General features: G+C 34.5%; 2 protein-coding genes across 3 annotated transcripts; both read right to left on the reverse strand.

Annotated features, from left to right (window-relative positions):
* Positions 1-3949: 3949 nt before the first annotated feature.
* Positions 3950-6817, reverse strand: LOC147392329 (G-type lectin S-receptor-like serine/threonine-protein kinase SD2-5). The gene has a single exon (XM_086460304.1). It carries the CDS (start codon positions 6741-6743, stop codon positions 4167-4169), a length of 2577 nt encoding a protein of 858 aa, XP_086316430.1. The 5' UTR covers positions 6744-6817; the 3' UTR covers positions 3950-4166.
* A 9140-nt stretch (positions 6818-15957) lies between these two features.
* Positions 15958-18612, reverse strand: LOC147392330 (putative receptor-like protein kinase At5g20050). Of its 2 annotated transcripts, none has more exons than XM_086417397.1 (2): positions 18107-18612; positions 15958-17761 (listed from the first exon to the last, which is right to left on the reverse strand). In XM_086417397.1, exons 1-2 carry the CDS (start codon positions 18582-18584, stop codon positions 15966-15968), a joined length of 2274 nt encoding a protein of 757 aa, XP_086273523.1. In that variant the 5' UTR covers positions 18585-18612; the 3' UTR covers positions 15958-15965. The 2 variants fall into 2 exon arrangements, with proteins under 2 accessions (XP_086273523.1, XP_086273524.1); XM_086417398.1 differs by having other exon boundaries at positions 15958-18002; positions 18107-18235.
* Positions 18613-19615: the final 1003 nt, after the last annotated feature.

Here is a 19615-nt window from a genome sequence, read left to right on the forward strand (position 1 = left end):
TTGCGGCAATGCAGGAGGAAAATATTGCTCATTGCATGAAGATACGACTGATTTTGGAAGAAAATCAACTTAACCGTAGAATTGTGAGAATCGCATTAAATCGATATGACTGATTTTGAAGAAAGAGGAATTTCAAATGTTCACCAATTGTTCTTTTGACTTCAGTCTTTTCTAATGGACTAATGAGATATGACCTCATCACCCTTGTATTCAATCTGAAATCTAAAACACTTTTAGTTCTCTTCTCAGAACCAATTGTATATAGTCTCATGCGTAAAAAAATGTTATCCTAGATGTCAATCTTAAAATTAATCTACTTTAATCTTTAAATCTAAAGAATAAGATAATTATTTTTTTTTTTTTTTGTAATAAAAGATGATGTGATATTTTGATAGAAAATTTTAGGATCTTTTACAAGGGATTAAGAAAATATTCAAAACAATGGATTGAACATGAGGTTCAAAGTAATTTAGTTAAGTCGAAGAACTTGAAAATGACTGATTTTATAAATAAAAATGATTGATTTTTTGGCTATAGGTTGAATATGAAGGTATTTAGGTTGTCGTTTTAGTCTTTTTGGAGGGGGCATTGAACTTTTTTTTCCACATTTCCTTTTGAGAGTTGCTATTACAACATTAACTTTTACTAATACCTCACCAGCTGCATGTAATTCTTTGGTGATTTATATAAGAATTGGTGTGGCAATAGTAACTCTCTTTCTTTTTTGGTTTGACCATGTTGAGGATACTAATTTTTTTAAATTTCCAATATCAAATGTAGGGCTGAAATGGATTGATAGTCCCACGGATTATCAAGAAAAATTGATCCTTCGTTTTGCACTCATAGATAACGTGTCTCAGACGTATCATGTCCCTCTTTTTCTATGGGCCCTCAGAATTAAAGATTGATATTTTTCAATCTAACCCTCATTTATGTGGGCCCCCAGTGATTGCTACACTTATATATCCATTCCATGCAATTATAAAGGAAAAAATAAGAAGAAGAAAATATCATAGGAGACCAAGTTAAAAGGGCAAAATTAGTTGTGATGGTCAAACACAGTTGCCACTTCAACCATTATTAGATATGTTAGAGTTTGCCCGTGTCATAGGGTTAAGGAGGTGAAGAGGAATGACAATAAAGTTGGTCAAAAATGTTTGGTGTCCCGTCATAGTAAAGAATGGTAACTACAGTACACTTTTTAGTTGAAATTTAAAATACTTTGAACGCCTAACTAAGTCATGCACACAGCCCAATGCATTTATTCTTTAAACAAAGTATGCCACATAGACGTGGACACCGTACTTGATCTCTAATAGAAAAGAGTCGCCATTCAGTAGAGTGTCTCATTTTTGTGCAAAAGAACGGTATTTACATGGCATGTTTTTTATTGAAGAATAAACACATTGGGCTCTGTGCAAGGCTTGACTATGAGTTGAGGTGTTTTAAATTCCAATTGAAGAGTGCCACATAGACATTGTTCCTATTTTATAGGAACGGGATACTATATTGGATCAAGTAATTGTTTGCTCACAGCATTGTAAGCAAATTTACTAACAGACCAACACTGTTGACATGTGGCGTTGATGACGTAAATAATAAAATGGAAATTTCTCTCTCGAAATCACACATCCATTGCACAGAAATGTATATTTTTAGATTTCAAATCTTAAAAAGTATTGTGAGATTCACATGGATTATCATATTGGCAATTGAACGCCACAACCTTCTAGATTTCATGATAATAAAAAAAATGAGCTTCATTGATGGTATTGAAAATAGACGACTACTAAGCACCCAAATTTAAAATTAAAATACAACAATAAAAATTTGTATTGGATCATATTTTTGAATGTGACAAGATGATCTTATTAGGAAATTTCGGTCTTTTAGCATGGGCAGGAGAGAGAAAATTTCTCTTATCATTGCTTATGACTTCAGTGCCACATGTCAAAACAGTGTTGGTTTGTGAGCAAATTTACTCACAGCGTAGTGAGCAAACAATCATTTGTGTTGGATCCTGATGAGTCTTTAAAAAAGGCTAGCACTAAATTTCTTGTCCAAGGCTTTGATGAGAATGATGTCTACATTGGCTATTGATACATTTTGTAGAGCCTAACATTACTGATCTATAGGCAGATAGTGTTAATCAAGCCACTGCTTCCATGAGTTAATATGGTATGATAATTCTAAGAGTCATGATAATATGACTTGCCAAATGGCATACTCAAATGACTTCATGACGTGGATAAGCTTGGGTACCGTAGATCTGAATGCCTTGAGATACATGATTGTACTTCTCCATATAAAAAAGTGTATCCCGAGGCATTCATATCTATGGTGCCGGAGCTTGTCCATGTCATGGAGTCATTTAAGTATGCCACCAAACTGAGTCATATTATCAAGACTCTAATTCTAATTTGTTAGGGGTATTTATAATTATTTTCTGTAAAAGAAAATTATAACTTTTTCCCTTTTTGAATGTAGTGAAATTGACGTGGCTCTGTAACTTTTTAGGGAAAATTACTTAAAGTACCCTCGTGGAAGGGTTTCTTTCTAAATAGTCCCTAAGTTTTGCATGTTAGCATGACAAGACATTTAGTATGCTTTTCTTAATGGTCCCTCTCGTACTATTGAGTTCATAATTTTTACCATTGAACTCGACACTTCTTTATTTACTGGTGAGTTCAAATTTTTTACTGCCGAACTCACCACTATTTACTATCGAGTTCACCATTTTTTAAAATAAAAAGTGGTGAACTCGACATTGATAAAACCCACCCATTTTCAATTTTTAAGTTTTTCTAACTAAAATACATCAAAAGTTGATCACTTTTTTGTAAAATTTTCATCAACATCTCTATATATATTTTTGTTTGCCGATTTTTTTTGTTAATTTGTAAATAACTTTTGATGGGGTTAGAAGTTTCAGGTCGGGCTGATTTTTTTGTGAGGATAAGCATATCGCCATAGAGATCATCCTCACAAAAAATCAGACAAATCTGAAATTTTTAAGTCATATAGGACAAATTTTGTCTCCCAACGTTGTCTCCCTATGATTGTTTGCCGATCACTACCTTATATATAAATATATATATATATATATATATATATATATATATATATATATATATATATATATATATTCAATTTATAGGAGAAGGAAAGACTTTTTCAATTTTAGGTTCAACAAAAAATCAACTACATCCAAAAACCTCCTCGATGATTTAATGGTGAACATATTATCTTACAGATTTTGATGCACTTTTCGATTGGGTTTAGACTTTAGAACTAGGAAATACTAACCTCCCATGCCCAAAAAAATCCCTCACAAAGTACTTTGTTGTGTAGAATTCGTCCTAGGGCAGCAAGGGGAATATCCTTAGACCCCCACTAGGTCTAAATTTTTCTTGTAAAGCCGAGAGATGATACCAAAAGCAATAAAACATTTGAGTCTTTTTATCATGCATACCTCAAATCCAAGTACAATTTATAGATACTCTCCTTCAACAGAGGATCCGCTCCATAACAAAGATGATGAAAATGTGTAGTTTCTTGGAACGTCCTTCTGGCCTTAGTCAAGATTTTAGGTTTCTCGATTTCTTTCATAAATCACTATCATGGACCCAAGTAACCTATAATAATGTCTCAAGACAAAAAATCTATATTGTGATATTGCAAAAATCAAATGCCTATATTATACAAGTATCGTATGTATCATACTATTTTTCTTATTATAGACTTTGAACTGTACCGAGTCTAAATAAATATCAAGCCTTACCTAATTCATGGATATTTAAAAATGTTTCAAACAAATAACTGACTTATGAGTTCAAGCATACTAATGGTGCTGTATAATGCCTAGCCTAAAAGAATTGCAAAAGAAAGAAGAACAAGAGCTACTCCTGGCTTTTGAAAATAAATGAATGATGGAGTATCCCATTGAACATCACAAGAAGACCATCAAACATAGCCATATAAGCTTCAATATAGTAGGTTTACATTACAGAAAAATACAACAAACTAAATGGCTAATAATAACCATAAGAAGTACTAATCTCCAAACATAAGCAAACAAAGAACAACAACAACAAAAAAGAAAAAGAAAAGAAAAGAAAAGAAGCTAGCTATACCATGGGGGACACATATTTGATAGTCCCTTTTTTTCATCTTGGACCGGATAGGATCGATGCAGACTGTGAAGTTAAAGCACTTGAATCAGCTTCTCTAGCAGCTGCCACTGTTGGCAAAGTCAAGAAGGAAAAGTCGGAGATAGGCTCCATTACGATTTCACCTTCTAAAACCTTCACCACCATTGACATGGATGGTCTTCTATTGCAATCATCCTGTAAACACCAAATGGCAATCCTTATCATCTGGACAGCTTCTTCTACGTGTCGTTTCATTTCATCACTGCGTTTGTCTACTATATCAGACAATTGGTCTTCTTCTGCCTTCTTCTTCACTATATGAAGTAGCAATTCATTTTCTTCAGGTTGTGAGTAATCCAAATTCTTCCGCCCACAAATAATTTCCAGGATGACAACACCAAAGCTATATACGTCAACTTTCTCTGTGATCCTTCTGCTCAACCACCACTCAGGGGCTAAATAGCCTCGTGTTCCCCTCAATGTAGTCATCACATGGCTTTGATCCCTGTCGATCAACCTAGCTAGCCCAAAATCAGAAATCTTAGCACTGAAGTTGTCATCGAGGAGGATATTTTGAGGTTTTATATCCAAATGAGCTATTCTCATTCGACAACCCTCATGGAGATATGCTATTCCTTTAGCAATATCAAGGATGATCTTTCGCCTGGTTTGCCAATCAAGAGTGGGATCTTGGTCTTTGTGAAAGATCCATTTATCCAAGGACCCATTGCACATGTACTCATAAGCTAAAAGTCTATGAGATTTCTCGGCACAGAATCCAACAAATTTTACCAATTTGACATGGTGAATGCTGCCTATTGTCCTGACCTCTGCTAGGAATTCCTTTCTTCCTTGGCCAATATGATCCAAGCGTTTTACTGCAAGTTGGGTCCCACAGTCGAGAATTCCTTCAAAAACAGATCCAAATCCTCCTCCTCCAAGCCGCTTGTGGAAATTCCCCGTGGCAGACTTCAAATCTTCATAAGAGAATCTCCTTGGCATTCCAGGTACTTGAACTAACAAATCATCCTCCTCTTCCCCCTCTGCATCATTTTCCTTAGCTTCTTCCTCTACAATTTTTCTGTTACGAAAAATTACAAACCATATGCTAAAAACAAGGAAAGAAGCAAATAATGTTCCAAGAACTGAACCAAAAATAATTTTCATCCGACCATCTTTCTTTCTTGATGGTACTGATGGACTATTATTCTGTGGTGCAACCGAAGGATTGAGACTTGGTGCAACAGAGGACCTCTGCACCTTTACAAATGTGGTGGAATTATAGCCAGTGATGTCCGCTCTATTGGTCATTAGAGACAAGAGCTGGGATGGTAAGGAACAATTGCCAATTAAGGTATTCCCATGGTACCAGAACAGAGCCGCTTCGCAAGAACAGTTGTTCAAACAGGCATTCTTGCATCTCTGAACATCAGTGTTTATAAGAATTGTGTCAAATTTGAAATAAGAAACATCGCTGAGCTCGAGAAAATGATGGTGCTGAGGAGATTCACAAGACAACTGGGTCATTTCCACACATCCAAGAGTTGGTGCCGTAGAATTTAACTGCCTAAAATAGCTTGGATCTCCATCTATTCCAATAGGACAACTACATTTTCCATTTGAGCAAATCCCATAATTTCCACATACTGCGGGATAATCACAATTACCTAAACTGCCTGTCAAGATGTCATCAACCACATTAGGCATACGCTGATCCCATAGATAAGCTCTTAGATGCCCATCTGAATCCAACTTCATATACTGAAACTTATCATTTGTATGAGCGGAATACTTCACTGAAATTAGATTGCTCGATTCTCCCTCGATAATATCAAGCGTCACAGCTTTGAAAGATGCAGATTTTTTTCCAGGACGAATGACTCTACGATACATTTGAGGGGGACTAGACTGTATAAAAGCATACAACCCATCATCCAAAACAGAAAGATAATACAAACCCGAAGTTAAATTCGATATGGAAACACTGGAAATTAGCGTTTGCCCGACCTTCAACTTCTGCTCAGGAAACCAAGTGTCGGTCGGGTGATCTAAAGATTGCCAAACAATTGAGTTATATGTATCAAAAAGCACAAGATTACCATTTTCAGTGAGGTTCATACCTTTAACAAATTGATTGGATGTGTTGGTGGACCAAACTAAAGAATTATCTACATCTCTCAAGACCAAATCTCCATCTGAGGTGAGTTGAAGTGTGGAGTTATGTTTCACAGGTTTGTCTCTATTTGCAGACCAGAGGACTTGAGGGTCACTTGCACCAGAGAAGAAAGGACTTTCCGAACCAGAGACAAAAATGACTAGAAAGAAGGAATCAAGAGCTCCATTGGCGAAGAAACCAAAACCAATTGTAGGAAAACCGGTGTTATTGATAAGGACTGGCATCCAATTAGACCCCCTGAGAAAGAATGATTCATTAGGGTCGAGAGTCCATGTGGTAGAGAGGTTTGCAGTGGGATAATAGCCATCAATGGCACGAATTAAGAAAGGAAAAGATGAAAGAAGGAGAAGGAGAAGTTGAAGTGCCCATTTCAAGGATTTAGTGTCCATGTTTGTTTCTCCTACAATTGAAGCCATTAGACTGATCAGAAAAGAATCCTTCTAATTTCCGGTTCAGTCGGTCAATCAGTGAACATTGTCTGAAACTTGTATTTTTTTTCTTTCTAATTCGTTAATTGGATGGTATTTCCGCTGTAATTAACCAATGAATTATGGTCCTTGCACATGCCACGTCAGTGAGTTAGTTGGGGGAGTTTAGTTATAAAATCATTATTCTTTCATGTAATCTTGGATGCCCATCCCATGAAGCCTTAGGATCGTAGTTTTGAAAAGAATAATGATTTTCTCACACCCGCTCTTACATATCCTCCCATCACAAAATTATAATTCATTTGCCTCGGGATATGCAAAATCATAAATCTTTTTCTAGAATATCCTGAGACAAATGATTTATTGTTCTGTCATGGGGGCATATGTCAAAAGGTGGTGTCAAAAAATTAGGCATTAATCTCTTGAATTGTGGCTACCGTGGCATGCATTGAGTCTGGGAGGAAAACTTCATTCCTCCTCCACGAGTGCATAAGATCTGGACTCACTTTTCAACAGAGTCATGATAATCTGATGCTCCCCACCCCCTGCGACATACCTTACTTTTTCATCACAAAATCGTAAATCATTTCCTCAGGATACACAAAAAAGATTTATGATTCTACATATCTCAAGGCAAATGATCTACGATTTTGTAATAGGGGGTGTATGTCAGAGGGGGGCTGTCAGAAAATCATTATTCTTTCAAATTTTCCTTGAATTGTGGCATGCATTGAAGCGTGGGAGGAGGATTTCCCTCCTCCACCCTAGGTGCATACAATGTTGACTCTTGAAAATTTGGGAATGCCCTCAATAAACATGGGTTCATGTGATTAGTCCATCGAAGATTCTATGAATTTCCAGACTAACTTTTCTATGAGCAAAATGTTTTTCATAGTTTCAAATCTTGGTTGGATGGGTTGATTCCACTCCAATTCAATTGGAATTTCATTCTATTATATAAAAGAATATTGAATTCCACATGGATAACAAAATAGATCATTTAGATTTCTAATACTAAATTTCTATATTTTAAAGAAAAAATTACTCAAAGGACCCTGGTGGAGGGCGTTATTTCAAATTAATCCCCAAGTTTCAGGACTTCTCTTAATAGTCTCTTTAGTAAAATTTTCTTTTGTAATCAGTCCATGAAGCCCATTCACTACATTTCTCATGATTGAATGTCTTAACTCCTTAATCTTCGTTGTTTTCGTAAAAAAAATAAATAATAATAAATAGATTTTCAACATCCCAATCAAATTTCGGAGACTCCATATCATCAGAAAGTATTTAAGAAGGAAGAAATCATTTCCAAGAGTTTTTCAAACTTTTTGAAGACGTGTATAAAAAATTAGGATTTTTTCAATTTGTTTGATTCATTTTTAGACAAAAATGGATCAAGGGTGGTTCTTTTAGTTTGAAATCATCTAGACAAGTCGTTTATCTCAAGTTTTATCGAGTTTTCCATATATTCTATTTGGAAAAGCTCAAAAAACAAAGACAACTGGATTTTACCACAGTTAAAAAATTGTTGAAATTTATAATAAAAAAGTGGTGAGCTCGACAATAATTTAAAAGTGGTGAGCTCAACAATAAAAATTGGTGAGTTCGCCAATAATGAGGGACCATTAAAAAATAACATGTTCACTAAATCAACTACCAAGCTATTCCCAAAACTTAATGATTATTGAGAAAGAAATCCTTCGGTCAGGTCCTGTAAGTAATTTTCCCTATTTTAAATGTGTCCTCTTAGAGGTATGGTTAATATGTAAATTAATGTCATAAAAATACCCTTGCTAGTTGGGCTAGACGTCAACACCCTCTAACAAAAAATAAAAATATATACAAAAATAAAATAAAATATATTTTTAGATTGTATCCATGGAGAAACAATTCATGGAGATGATGCATAATTGTACAATAACTGCAATCACTTTTGCACTCTTTGACTCATGAATTTTCGTCCCAATTATTTCAAACTACAATGCATTGAGCATGTATGCTATAGACATACTCAAAGGTGTCAGATGCCACTTGGACGTCCATAGACGTACATAACATATATATAATTGAGTCCCCCTATCCTTCCTAACTTCACGGTCACTAAGAGTCCTGAGGCTCATCTCCTGGCATCCAAAAAAATGATCTAATGCTTCAAGATTGTAGAGGACGGAATTCTATGAATTAAAAAAAAAAAAAAAAAATCCAAACATAAGGTTATTTTTCATCGTGGGATTTCATTTTTAAGTTTGGGAGTTATGTGGAAATTCGATAACCATCTATTTTCAAAACCTAAGATTTAGTTCAAAAGAAATTGTTTTTCAAATTTTTTTATTTTCTTTTAGATCTGAGTTTTTTTTATGAAACTTAAGAGGGGTGTGGTGTTGGATATCTGATGTGGTAATCCATTTGAGCAAAATGACCCTTGGTAAGGCTCAAAATCTTACTATGTTAGTAAGGAAAGGGTTTCACTATATAATTTGGAGGGGCCATTTAACTTTGTTTTTTTTCTTTTTCCTTTTTTCAAATTTTCTTTTGTTCTTTTATTCTTTTTCTATATATTTTTCCTTTTTGGAGCATGTGATGCTAATTTCCTGAAAAATTGCAATATCAAATGCGTGCATCAAGAGTAGGGCAAAAATGGGAAGCTATCCCCACGGATTGTCAAGAAAAATGGATCCTAGGAAATCTTTGTGATGGCCCATGCAAAGTTTAAAATTGATGTTATATTCTTGTTGGACTTAAGTTTTGCACTTGTAAATACCTAGTCTCGTATCATGTCTCCATCATTTTCTATGGGCCCTCGTAGAATGGAAGATTAAGTTGTTTCAATCTAACTCTCATTTCCGTGGGTCCTCACTGATTGCTACGCTTTTCCATTCCATGCAATTATAAAGGGGGGAAATAAAAAAATAATCAACAATGACCAAATTAAACGGCAAAAGCAATTGTGATGGTCAGACACGCGTGCCACTTCAATGCATTACTAGATATACTAGAGTTTGTTTGCCCGTGTTGTAGAGTTAAAGAGATGAAGCAACCCATCATAAAATGGGAATGTTGTCTTTGTTGCACTCTTTAGTTGGTGTTTACAACACCTTGGGTTCCTAACCTAGTCATGCACGCAATCCAATGCATTTATTCTTCAATCAAAGTGTGCCATGTAGACACCATTCCTAAAGATAGGAATGGGACACCGTACTCGATCTCTACTCTAGTAGAAAAGAGTCATCATCCAGAACATTGTCCTGTTCCTGTACAAAAAAACAGTCTCTATATGGCATGTTTTGAGTGAAGAGTACACATTGGGCTCCATGCACAGCTTGATTAGGAGCTGAGGTGTTTAAAACTCCAATTAAAAAGTGCCACATAGACATCGTTCCTATTTTATAGGAACAGGACACCATTTTGGATCCTGAATCGCTAGAAAATGCTAGCACTAAATTTCTTATCTAAGGCTTTGATGAGAATGACGTCAGCATTGGCTATTGTTACATTTTATTGAGCTTGATTAGGAGCTGAGGTGTTAATCAAGCCACAGCTTCCACAAGTTGAGTTGTAGTATATATGATGATAATTCTGATTTGTTAGCGGTATTTATAATTATTTTCTATCAAATCAAAATCATAATTTTTTTCCACTTTTGAACCTAGTGAAATTGATGTTGCTATGTAATTTTATATGATAGATGCTTTTCACATAAATTCATGTATTATAGTTGATTTTTCTTGTTAGTCCTCTTCAATTAATTTCACATCCTATGATTGTAGGTTGGAGATTTTTCAAGAGATATTCCATCTGATTTATTTGTCATCCAATGAAAAGAATCCTGTTAGTCAATGAGTCTGATGGGGCATTGGATATGAGAAAAAAAATGCATTGATGATGGTATACCTCAAGTCTTCGTAGGATTTCTCCTTTCTTTACTCTTAAGATATGTTTGATTGCATGAAAAATAAGGAAAAATTGAAGTTCCGTAAAAAATGATAATTTTTCAGTGTTTGACGTATCAAAAAACTTTAAATTTACATGGAAAACGATTTGCCAATACCCCCGATTTTCCTCTATTAGTGATAAATTATTATTTTCTTACTCCCCCCCTCCATTGAAAAATGACTTGCTGACATATGACAAATTCACACGGCAAATCAAACAAAATCAATATTCATTTTATAAATAAAATCATAATTTTATTTATAAAATAATTATTTAAATTGTTAAAAATTAATTATTTTTATCAAAAAAGTTTAAAATTATCTAAATCAATCCATCTTTTTATAAATTTCTGATTGAATAATTAATTTTAAATTATATCAATATTTCTTTTATAAAAGAAGTTAGAAAGTTGCTATTGGCACCCCAAATTTTCTTGATTACACCATAAATAGTAGAACAAGTGTTTATAATGTTGAGATTATAATTTTAGCCAAATCTTTGTAATGTTTAAAGAATGTGTTTTAATCTTTAAATGGGGTATGATAAATAATTTAAGAAATTGGAGTGAAATATCGTGTCCCTCTTTTTCTATGGGCCCTTTGAATTGAAGATTGACATTTTTCAATCTAACACTCATTTATGTGGGCCCCAATGATTGCTACACTTACATATCCATTCCATGCAATTATAACGGGAAAAATAAGAAGAAGAAGAAAATATCATAGATGACCAAGTTAAAAGGCAAAATTAGTTGTGATGGTCAAACACGGTTGCCACTTCAACCCATTATTAGATATGCTAGAGTTTGCCCGTGTCATTGGGTTAAGGAGGTGAAGAGGAACGATAATAAAATTAGCCAGAAAGGAATTATTAGAAAGACTCAGGATATAACATGGTGTCCTGTCCTAGCAAAATCAGAATGGTAACTACATGACACTTTTTAGTTGAAATTTAAAGTACCTTGGGCTCCTAATCAAGTCATGCACACAGCCCAATGCATTTATTCTTTAAACAAAGTATGTCACATAGACGCCATCCCTATCTATAGGAACGGGACACACTACTTGATCTCTAGTAGAAAAGAGTCGCCATTGAGTAGAGTGTCTCGTTCTTGTACAAAAGAATGGTATTTACATGGCATGTTTTTTATTGAAGAATAAACACATTGAGCTGAGATTCCAATTGAAGAGTGCCACATAAACATTGTTCCTATTTTATAGGAACGGGACACTATTGGATCAAGTAATTGTTTGCTCACAGCATTGTGAGCAACTTTGCTAACAGACCAACACTATTGACATGTGGTGTTGATAATGTAAATAATAAAATGGAAATTTCTCTTTCCTAACCACACATCCATTGCTTAGAAATCTTTATTTTTAGATTTCAAATCTTAAAAAGTATTGTGGGATTCACATGAATTATCATATTGGCAATTGAACGCCACAACCTTCTAGATTTCATGATAAAAAAAATTTCAAGCTTCATTAATGGTGTTGAAAATCGACGGCTACCAAGCACCCAAATTTAAATTTAAAATTAAAATACAGCAGTAAAAATTTGTATTGAATCATATTTTTGAATGTGACAAGATGATCTTATTAGGAAATTTCGGTCTTTTAGCATGGGCAGGAGAGAGAAAAATCATCTTATCATTGCTTATGACTTTAGTGCCACATGTCAAAACGGTGTTGGTCTGTGAGCAAACAATCACTCGTGTTGGATTCTGATGAGTCTTTAAAAAAGGCTAGCACTAAATTTCTTGTCTAAGGCTTTGACGAGAATGATGTATACATTGGCTATTGATACATTTTGTGGAGCCTGACGGTACTGATCTATAGGCAGGTAGTCTTAATCAAGCCACTACTTCCATGAGTTAATATGGTATGATAATTCTAAGAGTCCTGATAATATGACTTGCCAGATGGCATACTCAAATGACTTCATAACGTGGGTAAGCTCGAGTATTGTAGATCTGAATGCCTTGGGATACATGATTGCACTTCTCCATATAAAAAATGTGTATCCCGAGGCATTCATATCTATGGTGCCGGAGCTTGTGCACGTCATGGAGTCATTTAAGTATGCCACCTGACTGAGTCATATTATCAAGACTCTAATTCGAATTTGTTAAAGGTATTTATAATTATTTTCTGTAAAAGAAAAATTATAACTTTTTCCCTTTTTGAATATAGTAAAATTGATGTGGCTCTGTAACTTTTTAGGGAAAATTACTTAAAGGACCCTCGTGGAAGGATTTCTTTCTAAATAGTCCTTAAGTTTTGCATGTTAGCATGACAAGACATTTAGTAGGCTTTTCTTAATGGTCATTCTCGTACTATTGAGTTCATAATTTTTACCGTAGAACTCGACACTTTTTTATTTACTGGTGAGTTCAAATTTTTTACTGTCGAACTCACCACTATTTACTATCAAGTTCACCATTTTTTTAAATAAAAAGTGGTGAACTCGACATTAGTAAAACCCACCCATTTTCAATTTTTGAGTTTTTCTGACTAAAATACATGGAAAGATAGACTAAAAACTTGAGACAATGACTTATTTAAATGATTTCAACCCAAAAGAACTATTATTGATCGATTTTCATGAAAAAATCTTAGTTTTTTACATGCATCTTCAAAATGTTCGAAAAATCCTTTGAAAATGGTTTGTTCTTCTTTCTTAAATCCTTTTTTACGGAGTGTAATCTCCAAAATTTGATTGAGATGTCAAGAATCCAATTTTTGAAATGACAAAGATAAGTTCAAGCGGTTAGGTCATTCAATCGTGAGAAATGTGGGAGATGAGGTCTAGGGATCATTTAAAAAGAAAAAAAGTTTATTAAATATCCTGCCAAGCAACTATTGAAAACTTAGGGAATATTTAGAAAGAAGTCATTCCATGAGTGGTCCTTTAAGTAATTTTCCCAATTTTTTATGATGTAAGGTTTTCACATAAATTCATAATTATTTTCTATCAAAGAAAAATTATAATGTTTTTCCCTTTTGAACATAGGGAAATTGATGTGGCTCTATAATTTTTTATGATGTAAGGTTTTAACTATTCATGTCTTATAGGTGATTTTTCTTGTTCGTTCTCTTCAATTAATCTCACATCCTAAGATTGTAGGTTGGAGATTTTCCAAAAGATATTCTATCAAATAATTTTTTCTTTAAGTCCAATTACAATATTATTATTATTATTATTATTATTATTATTTTGATGAAGTTCCCAACCATGGCCCGACGACTAGGAGGGCAAAGAACATGCCTCTTGTAACACTATATCTCATCCAAATCCCATGGGTACATACAATGAACCCCACAAACCACATGTACATGGGGGGGGGGGGGGGGGGGGGGGGGGGGGGGGGGAAGTAGATTCTTTGTAGCACACAGCTCAGAATTAGTCATTTAAAAAACCTCCATATTCGTTATCATTCACGTTTTGGTAATTAAAATGAACAGTGACCTAGAATCGTAAATTCATCAAAAGTTGATCACTTTTTTGTAAAATTTTCATCAACATCTCTATATATATTTTTATTTGCTGATTTTTTTTGTTAATTTGTAAATAACTTTAGATGGGGTTAGAAGTTTCAAGTTGGGCTGATTTTTTTGTGAGGATAAGCACTCACCATAGAGATCATCCTCACAAAAAAACAGCCAAATTTAAAACTTTTAAGTCATATAGGATAAATTTTGTCTCCCAACATTGTCTCCCTATGATTGTTTGCCGAACACTACCTTATATATATATATATATATAAGTCAAGATCAAGGGATATGAAAAAACATATATAAAAATAATGTAACATTAATAAATTTTTAAAATATGGGTTAGAAGTTTCTGATTGAGCTGATTTTTTGTGAAAATAATCTCTATGATGGGAAGATCATCCGAAAAAGAAAAAAAAATCAATCAAATCTGAAACTTCTAACCTCATTAAAAGTGATTTAGAATGTGGACTATCGATTTTTTGCCAATTTTTTGTCAACAATTTGAAAATCACTTTTGATGGAATTAAAAGTTTCAGATTGAGCTGATTTTTTGTGAGAATGATCTTCTCATCATAGTGACCATCCTCGCAAAAAATCAGCTCAATCCAAAACCTCTAACCCATATTTTGAAAAACCATTGTTTTTATATATGTTCCTTGAACTGCCCCATATATATATATATATATTCAATTTATCAGAGAAGGAAAGACTTTTTCAATTTTAGGTTCAAGGAAAAATCAACTACATCCCCATACTTCCTTGATGATTTAATAGTGAACATATTATCTTACAGATTTTGATGCACTTTTCGATTGGGTTTAGACTTTAAAGCTAGGAATTACTAACCTCCCATGCCAAAAAAAATCCCTAACAAAGTACTTTGTTATGTAGAATTCGTCCTAGGGCAGCAAGGGGAATATCCTTAGACCCCCACTAGGTCTAAATTTTTCTTGTAAAGCCAAGAGTATAAGAGATGATACCAAAAGGAATAAAACGTTTAAGAGTCTATACCTCAAATCCAAGTAAAATTTATAGATACTCCCCTTCAACGGATGGATTTTGTTGTGTTTGCTGAGGGGCGCTCTCTCAATCCTTTACCGACACTATAGGAAACTACTGGAATAAAGAACTACAGACTACAGAGGATCCGCTCCATAACCAAGATCATGAAAATGAGTAGTTTCTTGGAACGTTCTTCTGGCCTTAGTCAAGAATTTAGGTTTCTCGATTTCTTTCATAAATTATCTATCATGGACCCAACTCACCTATAATAATGTCTCAAGACAAAAAATCTATATTGTGATATTGCAAAAATCAAATGGCTATATTATACAATTATCGTATGTATCATACTATTTTTCTTATTATAGACTTTTAACTGTACCTGGTCCAAATAAATCTCAAGCCTCACCTAATTCATGGGTATTTAAAAATGTTTCAAACAAATAACTGACTTATGAGTTTAAGCATACTAATGGTGCTATATAATGCCTAGCCTAAATGAATTGCAAAAGAAAAAAGAACAAGAGCTACTCAAGCTTTTGAAAACAAATGAATGATGGAGTATCCCATTGAACATCACAAGAAGACCATCAAACATAACCATATAAGCTTCAAATATAGTAAGTTTACATTACAGAAAAATACAACAAACTAAATGGCTAATAACAACCCAAAAGAAGTACCAATTTCCGAACATAAACAACGACAACAACAACCACCAAAAATAAAAAAAAAACAAAAAAATGAAAAAACAAAAAAAGGAAAAGAAAAGAAGCTAGCTACCATGGGGGACACATATCTGATAGTCCCTTTTTTTCATCTTGGACCAGATAGGATTGATGCAGACTGAAGTTGAAGCACTTGAATTGGCTTCTCTTGCAGCTGCCACTGGTGGCAAAGTCAAGAAGGTAAAGTCGGAGATAGGCTCCATAACCATTTCACCTTCTAAAACCTTCACCACCATTGACATGGATGGTCTTCTATTGCAATCATCCTGTAAACACCAAATGGCAATCCTCATCATCTTGACAGCTTCTTCTACATGTCGTTGCATTTCTTCACTGTGTTTGTCGACTATATCAGATAATTGGTCTTCTTCTGCCTTCTTCTTCACAATATGAAGTAGCAATTCATTTTCTTCAGGTTGTGAGTAATCCAAATTCTTCCGCCCACAAATAATTTCCAGGACAACACCACCAAAGCTATATACGTCAACTTTCTCTGTAATCCTTCTGTTCAACCACCACTCAGGGGCCAAATAGCCTCGTGTTCCCCTCATTGTAGTCATCACAGGGCTTTGATCCCTGTCGATCAACCTAGCTAGCCCAAAATCAGAAATCTTAGCACTGAAGTTGTCATCGAGGAGGATATTTTGAGGTTTAATATCCAAATGAGCTATTCTCCTTCGACTACCCTCGTGGAGATATGCTATTCCTTTCGCTATATCAAGGATGATCTTTCGCCTGGTTTGCCAATCAAGAGTGGGATCTTGGTCTTTGCGAAAGATCCATTTATCCAACGACCCATTGCACATGTACTCATAAGCTAAAAGTCTATGAGATTTCTCGGCACAGAATCCAACAAATTTTACCAATTTGACATAGTGAATGCTGCCTATTGTCCTGACCTCTGCTAGAAATTCCTTCCTTCCTTGGCCAATATGATCCAAGCGCTTTACTGCAATTTTGGTTCCACAGTTGAGAATTCCTTCAAAAACAGATCCAAATCCTCCTCCTCCAAGACGCTTGTGAAAATTCCCCGTGGCAGACTTCAAATCTTCATAAGAGAATCTCCTGGGCATTCCAGGTACTTGAACTAACAAATCATCCTCCTCTTCCCCCTCTGCATCATTTTCCTTAGCTTCTTCCTCTACAATTTTGCTCTTACGAAAAATTACAAACCATATACTAAAAACCAGGAAAGAAGCGAATAACGTTCCAAGAACAGAACCAAAAATAATTTTCATCCGACCATCTTTCTTTCTTGATGGTACTGATGGACCATTATTCTGTGGTGTTGAAGGATTGGGACTTGGTGCAACAGAGGACCTCTGCACCTTTACAAATGTGGTGGAATTATAGCCAACGATGTCCTCTCTATTGGTCATTAGAGAAAAGAGCTGGGATGGTAAGGAACAATTACCATATGAGACATTCCCATGATGCTGGAACAGAGCTGCTTTGCAAGAACAATTGTTCAAACAGGCATTTTTGCAGCTTTGAACATCTATGTTTCTAAGAATTACATCAAAATTGAAATAAGAAACATCATCAAGCTCTAGAAAATGATGAAGCCGAGGAGATTCACAAGACAACTGGGTCATTGCCACACATCCAAGATTTGGGGTCGTAGAATTTAATTTCCTAAAATAGCTTGGATCTCCATCTATTCCAATAGGACAACTACATTGTCCACTTGAGCAAAACCCATAATTTCCGCAGACTGTGGGGTAAGCACAGTCACCCAAATCGCTTAACAAGATGTCATCAATCACATTCACCATACCACCATTATATTGATAAACTCTTAGATGCCCATCTGTATCCAACTTCATATACTGAAACTTATCATCTGCATCAGAAGGATTAGTCAATGATATTAGAGTCCTTGACTCTCCCTTGATAGGATCCCACCCCATACTTTCCGCACCCCCAAAATATTTAGCAAGATCAAGGACTCTACCATACATTTGAGGGAGAGTAGACTCTATAAAAGCATACAACCCATCCTCCAGAAGAGAAAGATAATACGTACCAAAAGTTAAATTTGATATGGAAACACTGGAAATTAGACGTTGCCCGACCTTCAAGTCCTGCCAGGGAAGCAAAGTGTCGGTCGGGTGATCATAAGATTGCCAAATGATCGTGTTCTTTGTATCAAAAAGCACAAGATTACCAGTTTTAGTGATCTTCATACCTGCAACAAACTTATTGGCTGTGTTGGTGGACCAAACTAAAGAATTATCTGCATCTCTGAAGACCAAATCTCCATCTAAGGTGAGTTGAAGTGTGGAGTTCTGTTTCACAGGTTTGTCGCTATTTGCACACCAGAGCACTGTAGGGTCACTTTCGCAGATTGAAACAGTGGTTAATCTGCAGGCAAAGATTACAAGATAAAAGGAGGAATCAAGGTTTCCATTGATAAAGAAACCAAAACCGATTGTTGGAAGATGGGAAGAAGAGTTGTTCATGATATTGGCAAGGATTGGCATCAAACGAGACCCATTTACAGATTGTATCTTTAAAGGATCGAGAATCCATGCAGTCGAGAGGTTTGCACTTGAAGTGGGATAATCAACATACATGGCATGAATTAAGAAAGGAAAAGATGAAACAAGGAGAAGGTGAAGTACCCATTTCAAGGATTTAAAACTCTCTGCTACCATTGAAGCCATTAATTATGAGTTCTCCAAAGAGTAAAGACCTTCCTTTTATTACAAATTCCCAATTAGCAGTTTTCGATTATCTTTAATGCATAAATTACCCCATTTTGATGGATACATAGTCCGAGGTTGGACGTAAAATATCGAATACTATTAAAATATTATTTATATTTTAAAATATAAAAATGTCCTATTAGGACGGAAATGGGTTGGTTGAATCATTTGTGTCTTGTTGAGGTAAGGGTATTATATAAATTTACCGAACCCAAACCCGACCCACTTAACAATGTCAAAAGCTTAAATTTGAATTTCACATTTATTAAATAGATAAATTAACCTGCCCTGTGCAATCTGTTCCATAAAATTCTAACCTTATGTAGAAAAAATAAATTTCATTTCCACCAAAATTCCTTCTTAAAATTTGTCCTCTACATTCTTGTGTCGTCGGGTCATGTTTTCGGATATCACAAGTAGTAATAAAAGTTGTTTTCTTTTCCTAAAAGCTTAATACTTAACATTTAAAATATATCTTAAAATACCTTCTATATTTTATAAAATTTGAAAAAAAAAATTATATTATGAATTTTTTATTTTATGAAATTTTAAAAAAAAATTGATAATTTTAAAAAACTTTTATAATTGGTGGTATTGAGATATCTCATGTGTTTCATGATTTAAAATGATACAATAATCAAACATGTCAAAACAGGTTACGTGGGTTGATGTCCCTAACCTAGGCACAACTCATTTAATAATCGTGTTAGATAGGTTGACACTATTATGTTTCAAACCAAATTAGGTTTGTCTCAAACCCACTAATTTCGTGTAATTTTCAAATATCCAAATTTAAAATTAAAATTCAATAATGAAAAATAAAGTTTAAAAATAAAATAAAAATTCCTTACAATGTCGTCTTCTACAATCCCACTGCATCGGATCATGTTTTTGAATACCACAAGGTGATCCAATTAGGAAATTCCTGTTTTTCACCATGGGCAAGAGAAGAAAATTTCCTTTGTTGTTGATGTCATTTGTGTCACATG

Source organism: Akebia trifoliata, chromosome 11, assembly GCF_017979445.1.
Source record: "Akebia trifoliata isolate Shusen 1 chromosome 11, ASM1797944v1, whole genome shotgun sequence".
Lineage (NCBI taxonomy): Eukaryota > Viridiplantae > Streptophyta > Magnoliopsida > Ranunculales > Lardizabalaceae > Akebia > Akebia trifoliata.